The sequence below is a fragment of the Perognathus longimembris genome, chromosome 21 (genome assembly GCF_023159225.1).
Source record: "Perognathus longimembris pacificus isolate PPM17 chromosome 21, ASM2315922v1, whole genome shotgun sequence".
NCBI classification, from domain to species: Eukaryota; Metazoa; Chordata; class Mammalia; order Rodentia; family Heteromyidae; genus Perognathus; species Perognathus longimembris.
The window spans coordinates 6,200,130-6,214,779 of record NC_063181.1 but is presented as its reverse complement, the minus strand read 5'-3'; the positions used below and the strand labels follow the sequence as shown (position 1 = coordinate 6,214,779).

At 59.3% G+C, this 14,650-nt stretch overlaps 1 protein-coding gene across 2 annotated transcripts in view; it reads left to right on the top strand.

The window, feature by feature from the left end:
• The window catches only part of Dpysl2 (dihydropyrimidinase like 2), a 72,029-nt gene that overhangs the window by 54,286 nt on the left and 3,093 nt on the right, over positions 1–14,650 (top strand). For both annotated transcript variants that reach the window (XM_048330818.1, XM_048330819.1), the window contains exons 7-11: positions 294–362; positions 3,898–4,018; positions 11,661–11,817; positions 12,085–12,226; positions 13,739–13,909. In XM_048330818.1, the coding sequence (XP_048186775.1) occupies positions 294–362; positions 3,898–4,018; positions 11,661–11,817; positions 12,085–12,226; positions 13,739–13,909 (660 nt within the window). The remainder of the gene's footprint in view (positions 1–293; positions 363–3,897; positions 4,019–11,660; positions 11,818–12,084; positions 12,227–13,738; positions 13,910–14,650) is intronic.

Genomic DNA, 14,650 nt, shown 5'->3' with positions numbered 1-14,650 from the left:
CGGCACGGCGGGGCTCCGGGGCTCCCCTGTCACACGCGGGGTCTTACCCCGAGCCCCCAGGAGAGGACACGCGCTTTGGGATGCTGGGTGGTCTTGGGGTGGGGGGTGGGGGAGGGGGCAATGGATGCATCGGCTCAGGCAGGACGGCCGGCTGCGCTGGGACCCCTTTTTGTTTTCGTCTGGGGTTGTTGGGAATGTGGCTGGGCGGCCAGTCGTGCCAGGTTTATTTCCTGGCTGGGGAGCCCGGCCCCCCACCCCACCCCCTGATGGCCTGCTCTCTTCCCGCGTTTCAGGAGCAGCAGCGCATCCTGGACCTGGGCATCACGGGCCCCGAGGGACACGTGCTGAGCCGGCCTGAGGAGGTGAGAGCAGAACTGGGACGGCAACTCGGGGTCCCCCGGGCGCCCCGCCGAGCTCGGGACCCCCTTGTGCCCGTCGGGAACTCGGCTTCTCCGGTGCCGATGTGTGTGTGCGTACGTGCGTGTGTGCACGCGTGTGTGCACGTATCTGAGTCCTCAGTGGCTCGTTCTAGCCTTGCGGGTTCCTTCCTGTCCCTCACTCCCTGAGCCTTTTCTTGGGGTGACCTGCAGCCCCCAGCTTAGTCTCCTAATGTGAAGGGGATGCGGAAGCAGCTGGGCCACATCTGGGCACAGACGTGCGGGGGGGAACGGCAGGTTTCCCACCACGAGGCCGTGCAGGCCCTGGCGTCATCTTCTCAGCCAGATTCGGCATCTGAATCCTTTAAAATCGCAGAAGGGAAAGCTCTGGGCGGGGCTCTGGGCGGTGCAGAGATTCCCAGTGCTCTGCCCTGGAACTTGCAGCTTCTAGAACTCTGCAGAAGTTCCCTCCTTACCGAGAGGCCCCAGGTCGGGCCTCGTGCACGTCCTGGCCAAGGGATGTCTGGTGGCCGTGGGTGAAGGGGTGGGGGGGGGGGGCTCATGGGAATGTGGGACGTTCTCCCCGGCCAAGGGGAAGGTGTGGGAGGGAGAGCAGATGCTCAAGGCCCAGAGGACTGGAACCATTTGTCGGTGCTTGGCCTGTGTGTGTGTGTGTGTGTGTGTGTGTGTGTGTGTGTGTTGGGGGGAGGGGGAGCTCTTCCTTAGCAGTGACTTGAGGGGCGCACTGAGGGTCTTGAGGGCCCCGATCTGGGGAGGTGGACGTGGGAATGACCTCTTCAGTGCTGCGCACCGGCCTGGCTGCTTCTCCTGGGAGGTTTCACTCCGACTTTTCCATGAGGTTTGGGGTGGGGTGTGTCCCAGGGAGCCCTGAGCTCACGGGACACGGAGGGCATGGGGATTGCTGGTCCTCCCAGGCCCCAGCCCCGCCTTCTCCCCTGGCTCCTGCCGAGGCTGATAAAGTGACTACAGCATGGGTCCACTCTGCGTGGCCTGGGCCCAGCCAGTCACGGGGGAGCCACCAGCACACGGGAAGCGGCCGCTCGCTCAGAACAGAGGAAGCCGCTTCCTACGGTGTCGTCCAGCCCCCCTTGGCCCCCTGATGCTTCCCCGAAGCCCCCTCCGGGGCCTCTGCCTTTCCTCTCAGCCTGGTGGGGTGGCCCCTGTTTTGTAGCCAGTGGCGAAGGAGACCGCAGAGGCAGGGAGCCCGCAGCTCACGCCTGGAATCCTAGCTACTCAGATCTGAGGATTGTGGTTTGAAACCAGACTGGGCAGGGAAGCCTGGGAGTCCACTCATATCTAATTAACCACCATTAAAAAAACAAACAAACAAACAACAAGCCCCCAAACAAACCAAACCCAGAAGTGGAGCCGTGGCTTCGGTGTTAGATAGAGGACCAGCGTAAGGCCCTGAGTTCAAGCCCCAGCACCATCACAACAAAACAAAGAGACTGAGAGGATGGAGACCTGGAGAAAGGACACAGCCGGTGGATAGATGGATGAGGAGCAAGAGCCTGTGCTCTGCAGCAGGACTGGAAAGAAAGGGTTTCTTCTAGGCGCTAGGGAGGAAGAGACAGACAGGAAGTAGGTGTTAGGACTGGAGTGGGTGGGTTCCTGGCAGGAAGCAGACATGAGAGCCTGCCATCCAGGAAGAGCGGGGACCAGCGCATAAGTAATGGCTGCTTCCCTGAGAAGCCTGCCTCCCAGCAGACCTTCCAGAACGGCTCGGCTGAGGGGCTGAGGGGCTGAGCTGCTCCGCATCCCAGGAGAGGTGCCTGCTCTCTCGGGGGCCCTGTCTTTGGAAAACAGATATTATTTTAAACTGTCATGCCGTGTTCACCATACTCTGGCGCTGTTACTCCAGCTGGTTCAGTCTTGTGTAAAATGGTGTGATTGAGGTAGCTGAGGTGTGTGTGCACACTCACAGGGGTGTCCGTTGTTGTGCACAGGACTTGGGGTGTTGGGGTTTAAGCTGCCTCCTCCTTTAGCGAGTTCATGTGTTAGGCTGATGTCTGGCCAGCTCTGGCCTCTCATTGGCTGGGGCAGGGCTGGGGTCTGGGCTTCTTCCTCAGGGATGGGTGGGTCCGGACCCCTGGGTCTCAATGGATCCACAAGTAGTTAGGAGCAGTGCCCAGCCCAGGCCCCGCCCCTCCGGAGCCACTGATAGCTCTTGCTCCACTTTGTTCCTCCTGTCTGCGTTGGGACATCCAGTCTGGGGTCCCCAGGTCCCCGCGCGGGGGGCCGAGGACTCTAGCCAGTCCTCCTCACACGTACTCTGGAGTTTTTTGAGCCTACTGCCGGGAAGGCCCTGGAGAGGGAGGGAGGAGGCTGCGGGAGGAGGGAGGGCCGCTCTCCAGCTATCCCAGGAATGAAAAACACTGGCTGTCTAGGGAGCGTTTTCCTGAGCTCTTTGCCTCGCCCGTCCGTGGCTGTCCGGGGCTCTCCTCCGTCTCAGCGGCGTTGCAGTGTGAGTGACGCCGTCTTGGTCTCTCTCTCTCTTAGCTGAGCAGCTCAGGCCGCCACGGTTCTCATTCCAGACAAACTCGTGCAGCTGGGGGTGGCTGCGCTGGTGGAGGCAGAAGCTCAGTCATTTTGTGTGAGAATAGCCTAGGTTTCAAGTACCGGCAATAGCTGAAGTCATTTGTTTGCCCAGAAAACACTTTCTTTGCTTCCTGGTGTCTCTGGGCTTGAACTCATGGCCTCCTAACTTGTTAGGTGAGCACTCTACCACTTGAGCCACGGCCCCAACCGTGCCCAGCACACATCTGAGCACCCGTTATGTACTGGCCCCACATGAGGGTGGGACCCGGAGCGTCACATCACAGACTCTCACCGGGATTTGGGAGGAGGGACCCTAGCCCATCGGGGATTGGACTCAAGCCCTTGCGAGCCTCAAACAAACCCCGATCCTTGTATCTGTGTCTCCTGTTGGGCTGGGGTTGTAGGCGTGAGGCCTTAGGCCTGGCTGCCAGTGGCCTTTTGAGATCCCTTGTCGCGTAGTAAGCTGCTCCCACCCGTGGGGTTGTTCTTGAGAGAACCTGGGATGGAAAGAGGCAGATGGTGGATGCGGGCGGTGCTGAGGGCTGTACCAGGCCGCGGCGCCCAGCCGTGCTCCAGTGCCACATACAGGGCCCTTGGGGTACGCAGAGGCAGCTGCCCGCCCCTCGCGCTCTGAGCCACACTTGGGCGGGCGCGGCTGGCGGGGCCTGGGAACATCAGACGATGTCACATCACTCGAGGCACCGAGTTCAGATTCTCCCGGGGTCTCGTGGTGGCTCCCGCGTACCGGCAGGTGTTAAGGTCAGGGGGCGTGTGATTCCCCGCATGGCCAGGTGGGCCCTCGCCCTTGAGGCTCTGGTGCTGGAGGATCTGTGTTTCCACACCCCGGGGTGGGTGACGTGGCTCGGGGAACGGTTACCCCGTCATTGCCCGGCCCAGTGTTGAGTGATGCTGGGGGCGGGGGGGCCCTGGCTGAGCAATCACTGTCGCCTGGCGTCTGCAGGTGGAGGCGGAGGCCGTGAACCGTTCCATCACCATCGCCAACCAGACCAACTGCCCCCTGTACGTCACCAAGGTGATGAGCAAGAGCGCGGCCGAAGTCATCGCCCAGGCCCGGAAGAAGGGTGAGTCCCGCGCCTGGGGCGGCGGGAACCCGGGGAGGGTCGGCTCCCTTTCCAGTGCTCCTGCCAAGTGGGCCACCAGCGGCTCCTTCCAGCATTAACCTAATTACAGCCCGGCGGGGCGGGCGGCTCAGGTTTCCTCCCTTTGTTCCCGGTGAAGGCCTTGTGCGGATCTATTTAAGGGCAAGGCCGGGCGGGCAGGCCTTCCCGACCCCCATAGAAAACTTGGGCTGCATTTTCCTGAGTCTGAACAGACAGGTCACTCTTTTCCTCAGGCTGGAAGTCCTGCTGGTAATCACTCCTCTGCAGAACTGCCTGTCTCCCTGCGCCACCCCCCCCAAGCCCCAATCGTGCCAGCTGCTCCCTGCCAATCAACTACGGCGCCATCTCTGCCAGGCTGCTTCTCTGGTGGCGATGGTTCATTGATAAGGGTCTTGGAAACTTAATTTACTGAGTGCGGCTTGCTTTTCCCCAGGGGCCGCTCGGTCCCTGCCCTGCTCCGCACCTGCCACCACTGTGTGCGTCTGGTTAATCACATGGCATGTTCCAGGCCCGTGATTGGCATGCGGGACCGAGAGCGCACACACCTGCCCTTGGGCTGCTTTGACACAGCGCCGGGCTGGGGCCATTTCTTCCCTTCTTCCCACTGTCCTCTCCCTGCCCCTTGGCCTCTCTGTATTTCCCCATCTCTGTGTATTTTTTTCCTTCCTCCACTGGGTTCTGATTGCTTTTTGTTGCTGTTTGTGTGGGTCCTGGGGGTCCCCCTCAGGCTTGCCAGGGAATGTGTTCTGCCCTCCTTGCTTTTAGTTTCTTCCGATCGGGCTTTGAGCTTTTGTCTGGTCTAGTCTCAGACCTTGGTCCCCTACCTCTGCCTCCCCAGTTACTGCCATTATAGTAGCATACTACCAGGTTGGTTTTTGTTTTTGTTCCCTCTTGATTTCTCCTTCCCTAAGCTCAAGTCTTTATTTTCCTTGCAGCTTTTCTCTTGCATTCTTTTTTCTCTCTCTCTTGTCTCCTTTTCCCTGTCAGTCAGGGAGCATTTGGGCCTCTCTGGCTCTTTGCTTCTCCTACTCTGGTATGTGGTTCACATGGCTCAAGGAGGGCTTTGGGTTTTCCGCTGGCAGGTGATGCACCCAAAGCCCCAGATCCCATGGCCCAGTGGCCATGGGATTAGCTCGTCCCCAGGCACGGTGGTAGCTTTGGGGGCAGATGCAGTTCACTTCTGGCTCTGGTCTTCAGAGGGTCTAGGGCTCTACCCCAGACTATTGCTGTGCTCCGTGTTCTTGGGAGCCTGCCCCCTGCTGGCAGTTTAAGGAATTAACATTTTCAAAGCAGGAATGTATTTGCCTAAATAATGTGATCTACTCAGAGTTGGCTTTGAATTGTCAAGGTGACTTTGTGGGTGGTCAGGGCGGTGGCTTGGTGAGCCGGTTCTCGGCTGTGCACTTCCAAAGCCCCTCCCCCGGAGAAACCCAGACTCCCACTGGTGTGGGGCTGGAAGGTATCAGTGTGGAGCTGAGTTCTGCCCCAGGGCTGCACCCCCCTTCTCCTCGGAGCCTTTGGCCCTGGGTGCATCTCGGGGCACACCCCAGAGGCAGTTATTTCAGTCTGTTCTGGAACAGGGCCTTCTGTGTGTGAGCCCACTGAGCCACGCAGCAGCAGTTCCCAGGGCGCCGGTTGCCCTTTAGTCCTTGAAAGGTTTAGTGTGGGACACACCTGAGTGGTGGGAAGGAATTCTAGCACATTTGTGTGCCGGTCCATAAACCCAACAAGGCCCGTCCTTCTCCAGGCTGGAGGTGGGGGTGGGGGGGCTCTTTCCATCTCAGAACATCTGGCAACTTCCGAGAGGGAGCCCAAGCAGGAGCTGCCACATTTCCGGTGTCCTCTGAAGCTCAGAGCTAGGCAGGAGGGCCCTTGGGATGTGGCACTGGGCATCCTTGCACGATCAGGGCACAGATCGCCACGCTCACGCTGCATGGCCTCACCGTCACACTTGGAGGTTATTTGGCACAGGCAACACTTGGGATCTCGTTACTCACCAAACCTGCTAGGAGCTGGAGCCTGACCCCCAGCAGAGGCCGGGGTGGTGAAGCAAGGAGTCCCAAGAGCAGCAGGCAGTGTTGGGGCTCGGTCCCTGGGCCGGTGGAATGGCTCGGTTCAATGCTGGCTTCTTGGGGCTCGGCATCCCCACGGCCAGATGTTGGTCTGTTCTCTACCCACTGTCAGGGGAGGGATTTGGCAATGGCTCGTGGGGTGAGGCTGATGACGTGCGAGGGAAAGAGGAGAGGACGAACACAGTCATGTCTGGTTATCTCGGTGATTGGATAACCCAGGGCTGGTCCAACCTGGAGCTTGTGAGACAGGCAGAGCCAAGTGGACAGCTCGCCTCTGGCCGCGGTGTCCTGCGGAGGGGTGCGTTTCCACCTCCCGTGGGGTCTTCAGCCCCCCCCTGCCCCCGCACCCAGACATGGGTAAGCACTGCTGTGGCCGCCTGCTGCTCGTTTCTTCATCCTTCATCCACACCGTTTTCCTTCGGGGCACTTCCGGCCCAGGTGCCCGGAAGCAGCAGTGGCTTGGGCCCTCGACACCTTCTAGAGCAGGGAGGGCACGAGGTGGTTCATGTCGTGCACAAACCGTGCAGGATGAGCGCCGGGGGAACCGGGGGGCGGGGGGGGGGGGATGGACCCAGCAGGCTGGGGTGAGGGAAGGCAGCTGTTAGGTCACCACCCAGCCAACAGTAGGGGTCCTTCTCCCAGTGAGGCCCAGCAGAGCCGCTGCGCCTGGGTCTAAGGAGATTGTTCCAGGGAGTGAGGATGCCGCGTGCACCTGTGAGCTCGATGCGGGCGTCGGTGCGGGAGACCGCCGTCACTCTCCTTCAGCCCGCTGAGCCACTGGCCCCAGAGCAGCCTCCTGCACATCAAGTAACAGAATCACAGCCGGGACCGAATACTTTCCAAACTTTGTAGTTTTTGGTGGTACTTGAGGTTCAGCTCGGGGCCTCAAGCTTGCTGGGCAGGCGTTCTACCCTCGAGCCACCTCTCCGGCCTTTTTTTATGCTGGTGATTTTTGAGATAGGGTCTTCTTACCTTCCTGCCTTGGTGCCTGCCTGTCGGGGCTGAGATCGCCTACTCTAGGCTCCCTGGCTTTAGCTGGGATCACAGGTATGTAACCCCCCCTCCCCCCGCACCTACTTGAGAAGGGAGACGGTGAGCTTTTCCACCGTGCTTGCCTTGAACTGTAGTCCTCCTTATCTCAGCCTCCCACAGAGCTGGGATTACAGGAATGAGTGAGCCACAGGCACCCAGCCCGTTTTTTGTTCTTGAGAAAACATAGCCATTTGTCAGTTTAATCTTCTCCTTTCATGGGAGAGAAGCGGACGATCATCTTCTGTATTCAGAAGAGAATACAGATGGGAAGCAGAGTCTGGATTCAGACTGCAGCGTGTCTCCTTTCTCTGAAGGCTAGGGTGGGATTTCCTCCTGAGAATGGGCTACATTCAGGTTGTATTTTTGACCACGTAGGAGTCCAGTATGGCTGCTGATGCTTTTTGTGTGTGGGAGACGGCTCTGGGCAGTGCCTGCGACCTCATTTGTGAGGTGGACACCCCTCTCCACTCCCTTCTTTACTCCCAGACCCAGAACTGGAAGCAGAAGATCCAAACAGTTGTGTCAGCTGAGGGACAGTCAACCCTGGGAACAGAAATCACAGACGGGACTTGTCATGCTGGACAGGGTGGGCTGGGTGCTTGGGCATCGTGGAGGTCATGTAGTCATGCAGTTAGGGACCTGTGGGGACCCCTCACCATGGGGGGCCCAATCATGGAAGTGAAGATAAGGTGCCACATTGCAGTCTTAAGATAAACCTCTATCTTGGCAGGTGGACTCAGTGTGGTTGTCATAAAATCCCAGCAGAATCTGTATTAGAAAAGTAGCCAAAGGGGGTGGGGTGGGAGGATGGAGACAAGCAGATTTGTTTTAGGGAATTGGCTCAAGTAGTTCTGAGCTGGCAGGTCTAACACCCGTGGGCAAACCCAGCAGGGTAGAATCCCATGAGAGACAGGCCTGGTGGAGGCAGAACCCTCTCCCTCTGGTCAAGTGCACTCATTTGAGTGCACTCATTTGTCGTGTGATCCAGCCACTGTGGGATGAGATCCTGGATCTCATTTTCAGCCATCTCCGCTCTGGATCTGTAAGACACAATGGGGCTCTTTCAGGGCAGACATTTGAATCATTGTTGGTGGTACTTGACCTGGGATTTTGGAGTCCTGGATTCATTCTTCCCCGTCCCCGCCCCATTAGGCACATTAATGTGATACGAAGATGTTCCACGTCGTCAAGTATGCGCCAGAACCCTGCATCCCAGAAGTCTTTGACCGGGAGCATTCAGTTGTGAGATGCTGTGTATCCACTGGCTCTGTGGCCCGTGTGGGGTTTTGCTAGTGTAACTAGAGGCATAGTTGCCTTTGGAGTGTGTTAGATTAGCAAGTCAGTTCCAGAAACCTCAGAGCCAGTTCAGACAATCACATTGGAGATTTCATTTCTCATTAGGCATGATGGTCCGAGAGAGCCGGGGGGATGTCAGCCGAGAGGCCAGCCTGGGCTCCGTGGGGTGGGGGTGGGGGGCTCTGACCCCAAAGTGGAAAAGGATTTTAATTTTATTTCTTGGTACCAGACTCTTAAGCGCACAGTCCTGAGGCCCTGGAGCTGTGGAGGACAGTCTGAGAGAGAGTCCCTCTCTCCCCACCTGTCCACCCAGTCGCCTTCGCGCTCTGCTTTTGTGGCTTGATCGTTTCTGTTGTTCCCGCTTTGGGTTTGTCCTCCTGCTTCTTGCTCATGGGAAACGACTGAAGTCTCAGAGCCAGGAGCTGTCAGACATTTCTCACCCTGGCCCGGCATTTATTCTTCATGAATGCACTGGGGCCCCAGGCGGGTTTGTGAATAAACATCACCCGCCAGTCCCCTGCATTCCGGCTTCCTTAGCGGGCCTGCCAGAGGCCGGCCGGGGTCACCGCCCTCAGTGTAGACTTTCCCTGGAGAAGGAAGTCACGGAGCTCCCGAAGCCGCCAAGAAAGTGTCGGCAGGGTCCGGGTTTATTATGGTTAGTGCAAGCATCTCTGCTGTCCGTGACTTCACTGGGCTGCGGCAGCCCGTCCCTCTGTGGCCCCCTGTGTAGAGCTGAGGCTGGGAGAGGAGCCCTGGATGAGGCCCCCAGTGTGGTGGGGAAGGTGGGGGACGGAGCCCCAGCCCGCAGGCCCACTCTGCCTGCCCTTGGCCTGGGTGGTGCACTCCTGTCAGCCCTCGGGGACTGACGAATAGAGATGGGATCATGAGGTACAAGGCTCTGCGAACCAAGCAAAGCAGAAAGGAGCCCCCGTGGTCTCCCGGTCTCCCGTGCCCGCCTCGCCTGCCCCTGCTTCTCCCCGTTTTGGCTTCGCTTTGCTCAGCTCTGCTCCAAGGAGGCAGGTTCTGGTCAGCAGTGGCCTTGGATGCTCCGACCCGGTTCTGAGTTTCCCCAGGCTGAAGGCTTTGGGGGGGGGGTTCCCAGCCCTTTGTCCAGCTTGCCCCCCTCTCATCTGCTGTGGGTAGCAGCTCCTCCCTCCGCCTCGGGGTTCCAAAGACAGGACTGAGGTGCGCTCAGCCAGGTCCCGGGAGCTCAGAGAGACGGGGACGCCGCTCCGGGCCCTGGCAGACGGTCAGGCCAGCTTTCCTCCAAGCTCTTCCAGGCCAAGAAACCGGGCAGCCTTCAGGCCCAGAGAGCCTTGGCTTTTCTCGCTTGTACACACGTTACCTCTCCGCTCAGGCAGTTTGGCTGCACCTCCAGCCCTGGCTGGGTCAGAAATTACACTTCTCCACACCGAGTTAAGATGCCACCAGATCTTTGGGTGGAAGGCCCCAACCAAGAAGCCAGGGGCCTGGGAGAGCCCCTGGGCCCTCCCCCCCCCCCCCCGGACTTCCTGCCCAGGCCTCTTTCCGGCCAGGTGTCCTGTGATTTTGGGGAGCCCTCCCTTCTGCTTGGGGGTCGCTTCTGCTTGCCTGCCTCGGGCTGGGTTGGGCGGAGCGGCCACTCCTTGGTGAAATTCCTGCGGCAGGAGGAGGCGGCCCTGAGCGGACAGTCAGAGCGGGGCAGGGAGAGGCCGCCGGAGCCTCTCAAGTGATAAGCCTTCATAAAGACCGTGTGTGTGTGGAGGGGGGGGGGGGAGCGCATTCCTGCCTGAGCTGGCGCTGGCCTTGGGGGCCCTGGGTTTGGAGGCCAGAAGGCCTGACGGGGTTGGGGAGGAGAGGAGGGAATTTAGATGATCCCAGATCAAGTTCCAGCTCTGACGCCTTTCATGCATAAAGTATTAGGCCATTTAATCCGCTTGACATGGGTGCGTCGAGTACCTCCTCCGTGCCGGCAGATAAACTATCTCCAGTAGACGGGAGAGCCAGGAGGACGGGTTCGCCGACAGGCGGCCCGAGGCCTGAGTTTGGCCTGTGTGTGGGGGAAGAGGTGCCGGGGAGCTCCCGCTTGGAATTCTAGCTCCTCAGGAGGCTGCGATCTGAGGATTGTGGTTCAAAGCCAGCCTGGGTGGACAAATCCATCCGATGACCTCCAGCTAACCAGGGACGGGCTGAAGCGAAGGCGGGGGGTCCAGTGGCAGAGCGCCCGTGCCGAGGGCGAAAGCCGAGTGGGAAGAAGGTCGTCCTTGAGGGCGACGGGGCGGGTTCCTCAGCAGGGTGTTCTGCAGGAGGTGTCGGGAGAGGATGGTGTCGACGAAGATGGTTCTGGAAGTGCCCTGGACAACGGGGAGATGGGGACGGCCTAGGAAACCCGCACTCAGGTCCTGTCGGGATGAGCTGGGACCGGCGGCGAGGCCTGGCTGAACGGGCGGAGGCCGTAGAGCTCTGCCACTCGCGTGGAGCCTCCCGCCCCTCGCTTCCTGGCTCGCGTGGAAAGGCCCGCAGGGCCCGCGGCCCGCTGCTGGAGCTGCTGTTTTTTCTGGACCGTCGTATTAACGGGCTCCGCTTCCCGAGACAGAAACCCTGATAGTGTAACGGTGCAAAACTTTGCTTCTTATCTGAGAGCATCGCCTGGCGATCCGGTGTCTGCCGTGGGCGGTGCCCCCCAGGTGGGGAGTAGGGGAGCCAGGTTGTCTTTTGGGCAGATCCAAATGACTGCTCTCAAATACCCGTGCCTAGCGACGCCACCTGTGCTAGCCTCTCACTGACCCTAGGCCTGGACCAGACCCGGCGGGGTGGGGGTGGGGGTGGGGGATGGGAGGCGGGGGGGGGCCTTCTGGTCCCTGCTAAGGTCAAGTCCCAGAAGAAGAGCTTTGGACCGGTTCTTGGAAGTTGGATATTGTTCGCGAAGCTGGACGTTGGTGATGTGGGAGGCGGATGGGTGCAGGGGATTGGATGGTCACCCCCGGAAGACAGTGACCCCAGGGAAACGGACAGGACCCCGGGGAAATCCTCCCGAGTGCCCGCTTGGGGGTGGCTTTGGCTGGCCGAGCGGCTTGACTTGCGTCGTCCACGTCTTCGTGTTTAGGACGGGGGTGGTGTGTCACACACGCATGGGTGTGCCCCGGACAGGCGGGGAGGCCCAGGAGGGGTGGTGTGATCTCCCCTGCCGCGGGGAACTGAGCCCCATGTGTTCTGCCGGTCAGGAACCGTGGTTTACGGCGAGCCCATCACGGCCAGCTTGGGGACCGACGGATCCCATTACTGGAGCAAGAACTGGGCCAAGGCCGCCGCCTTCGTCACCTCCCCACCCCTGAGCCCCGATCCAACCACGCCGGACTTTCTCAGCTCCCTGCTCTCCTGGTGAGTCGGGGGGTCAGGGGTCAAGGGTCAGGGGTCACACTTGGTGTTCTCAGTCGTGTCACACCGTGCCGACCAGGTGGGTGGCAACATGGTGGCCATGAGCAGGCTTGTGTTGGGGGGGGGTCCCTGAATGAGGACAGAGGAAGGATTCTGTCACCCACCCTTCCTGCCGGTCAGCCAAAGGGGCTGAGAAGCCACCGGGCCCGCTGGTGAATGGAGGGCCCGGGTGGCGTCCGGGCGGAGCCTCACGCGCCCTGTCTCCTCCAGTGGGGATCTGCAGGTCACCGGCAGCGCCCACTGCACCTTCAACACCGCCCAGAAGGCCGTGGGAAAGGACAACTTCACGCTGATCCCCGAGGGCACGAACGGCACGGAGGAGCGGATGTCCGTCATCTGGGACAAGGCCGTGGTAAGGCCCCCGCCCCCCGCCCCCCCCGCCCCCCCCCCCCCCCCGCGTGGTATCTCTTGCCACGGAGGTTTGAACTCAGGGCTTCTCGGCACTGCTCAGTCACTCCCCCCGCTCATGCTGGCCTTGAACTGCCTTTGGGAGCGTTCTAGAAGCCCGTACTTGTGAGACAAGAGGGCTTGGGTTTGGAAGTCCTCGGCCCTTCCTCGGAGGTGCTTTCCTGTTGGATCTCACCGTGTTTTCGTACCGTGACTGTCGGAGTGGTGCGGACTGGAAACTGGCTGGAGCTGCGACTTGTGCTGTCCGGTCCCGCTTGGTGCCGCCTTCTGCTCGGGGTCATCGGTGGTTTTCTCAGGGCCAGGATTTAGCCTTTGCCCTGCCACAGGTTTCTAGTTGCCTCCTTGGAACAGACTCTGACTTTTTGGGGGGGGATATGGAGACTTCTTTTGGCTCATTCTGGGGCTTGGACTCAGGGCCTGAGCACTGTCCCTGGCCTCTTTTTGCTCAAGGCTAGCACTCTGCCACTTGAGCCACAGCGCCACTTCTGGCCTTTTCTGTATATGTGGTGCTGGGGAATCGAACCCAGGGCTTCCTGTATACGAGGTGAGCACTCTGCCACTAGGCCACATTCCCAGCCCCTATGTAGACTTTTTATTGGGATGTTTTAAAATAGAAATGCAGATTTTCTGTTTCCTAATGAGCTTTTTTTTCACATAAATAAAAATCACCTTATTTCCGCTATAACAACAATGAACACCTCGACAAATGCAATTCCCCCCCCCCCCTTGTTTTTTGATGCTGGTCCTGGGGCTTGAACTCAGGGCTTGGGTCCTCTACCACTTGAGCCATAACTCCACTTGGTTATTTGTAGATAAAAGTCTCATGGATTTGCCTGCCCGGGCTGGCTTTGAACTATGTAGCTAGGATTACAGGCGTGAGCCACCACTGCCCAGCTTGTTTCTGAATTATTTGTACTCGCATGAGAATCCTTGTAGGCATGTTGCAAGGGGTGTGTAGATTGTTGAAGTCTGTAAGTACACAAGGTTAAAATTATTTCAAGAGAGATGAAACTACTTCCAAAGCAGTCCAGTCTGAATGGGCGTTACGAACCAAGAATGAAATCACCGCTGATTGGACGAGGGAATTTTGAGTGTCTCCCATCACTGATGAGAGCGAGTGTTGTTTTCCTAGTGCACATTGGCCATTCCCCTCCCCCCCTTGCATCTGTTGTCACCTCCACCCATCAATCTACAGAATGTCGAGTGGGTTTAGGAAAGGAAGCATCTGGAATGTGATTGGCCCCCTCCTGTCTACCCTGGGAAGGCAGACACAGGACTCGGGCCAGGAGCCTAGACGTGTGCCTCTACGTTAGGAGGAGGACATCTCAGTTGCAGGCGCCAGTGTGTGTTTCTTTACCGCAAGGAAGCATCACAGCTCCAGCTGTCTGACGTGCCTGTCGTGTGTGTGTGTCTGTGTGTGTGTGTGTGTGTGTGTGTGTGTGTGTCCATCCCTCAGGTCACCGGGAAGATGGACGAGAACCAGTTTGTGGCTGTGACCAGCACCAATGCGGCCAAAGTCTTCAACCTTTACCCCCGGAAAGGCCGTATTGCAGTGGGATCTGATGCCGACCTGGTCATCTGGGACCCTGACAGCGTGAAGACCATCTCTGCCAAGACGCACAACAGTGTGAGTGAGGGGGTCCCTGTGCACGCACCCCCGACGGAGCCTGTGAGGCAGACCCAGCGTAGCCTGTGCAGAGCTGGGCTTTGGGCTGCAGTCCCCACGTGGCAATGCCCAGAGACAGGAAGGGAGCGTCTGTCTGGGAGGAAGTGTCCCAGGATCTCTTGTAACTTGTGATTTGCTGAGAGAGGGGAAAAAAAAAAAATCTTTTTCTTCGGTCAGGAAGATTGTCCCCCTCATCCACTTATCGGAGGGCTTCGGCGGCTCCTTGGGGGTCCTCAAAGTGATGCCAGATGTCAGGCCTCTAGAAAGAACCAGGCGTGATTCCGTCTTGAGTAGCAGCCACATGCAGTGGGCGTGGCCCGCAGTGGGCGTGGCCCGCAGTGGGCGTGGCCCGCAGTGGGCGTGGCCTCGGGGCCGGCACAGGGCCCCAGGCTCCCATCGGGGCCGTCTCAGAAGCCTGGACTGCGGCTGCCGTCCCTGCTCTGGTGGCAGCGGTTGGTCAGCTCCCGTCTCTCCCTGTCAGTAGGTCGGGGTGCAGGTTGCCGGTTACAGGCTTGGGGAGTTCCTGCCTCTCCATCCGGAGCCTGGGCACGTGCATCTTAGGTGCCTCTGCTGAGATGGAGAGGGTCAGCAAGATCGGTGAGTGTCCTGTGGCTTTGTGGGAGCACCGGGCACAAGGTTAGGGTGCAAGATCTAACCAGCGAATCGTAGGTGTACAGCATGAGGAGAACGAGGGCCCTGGAA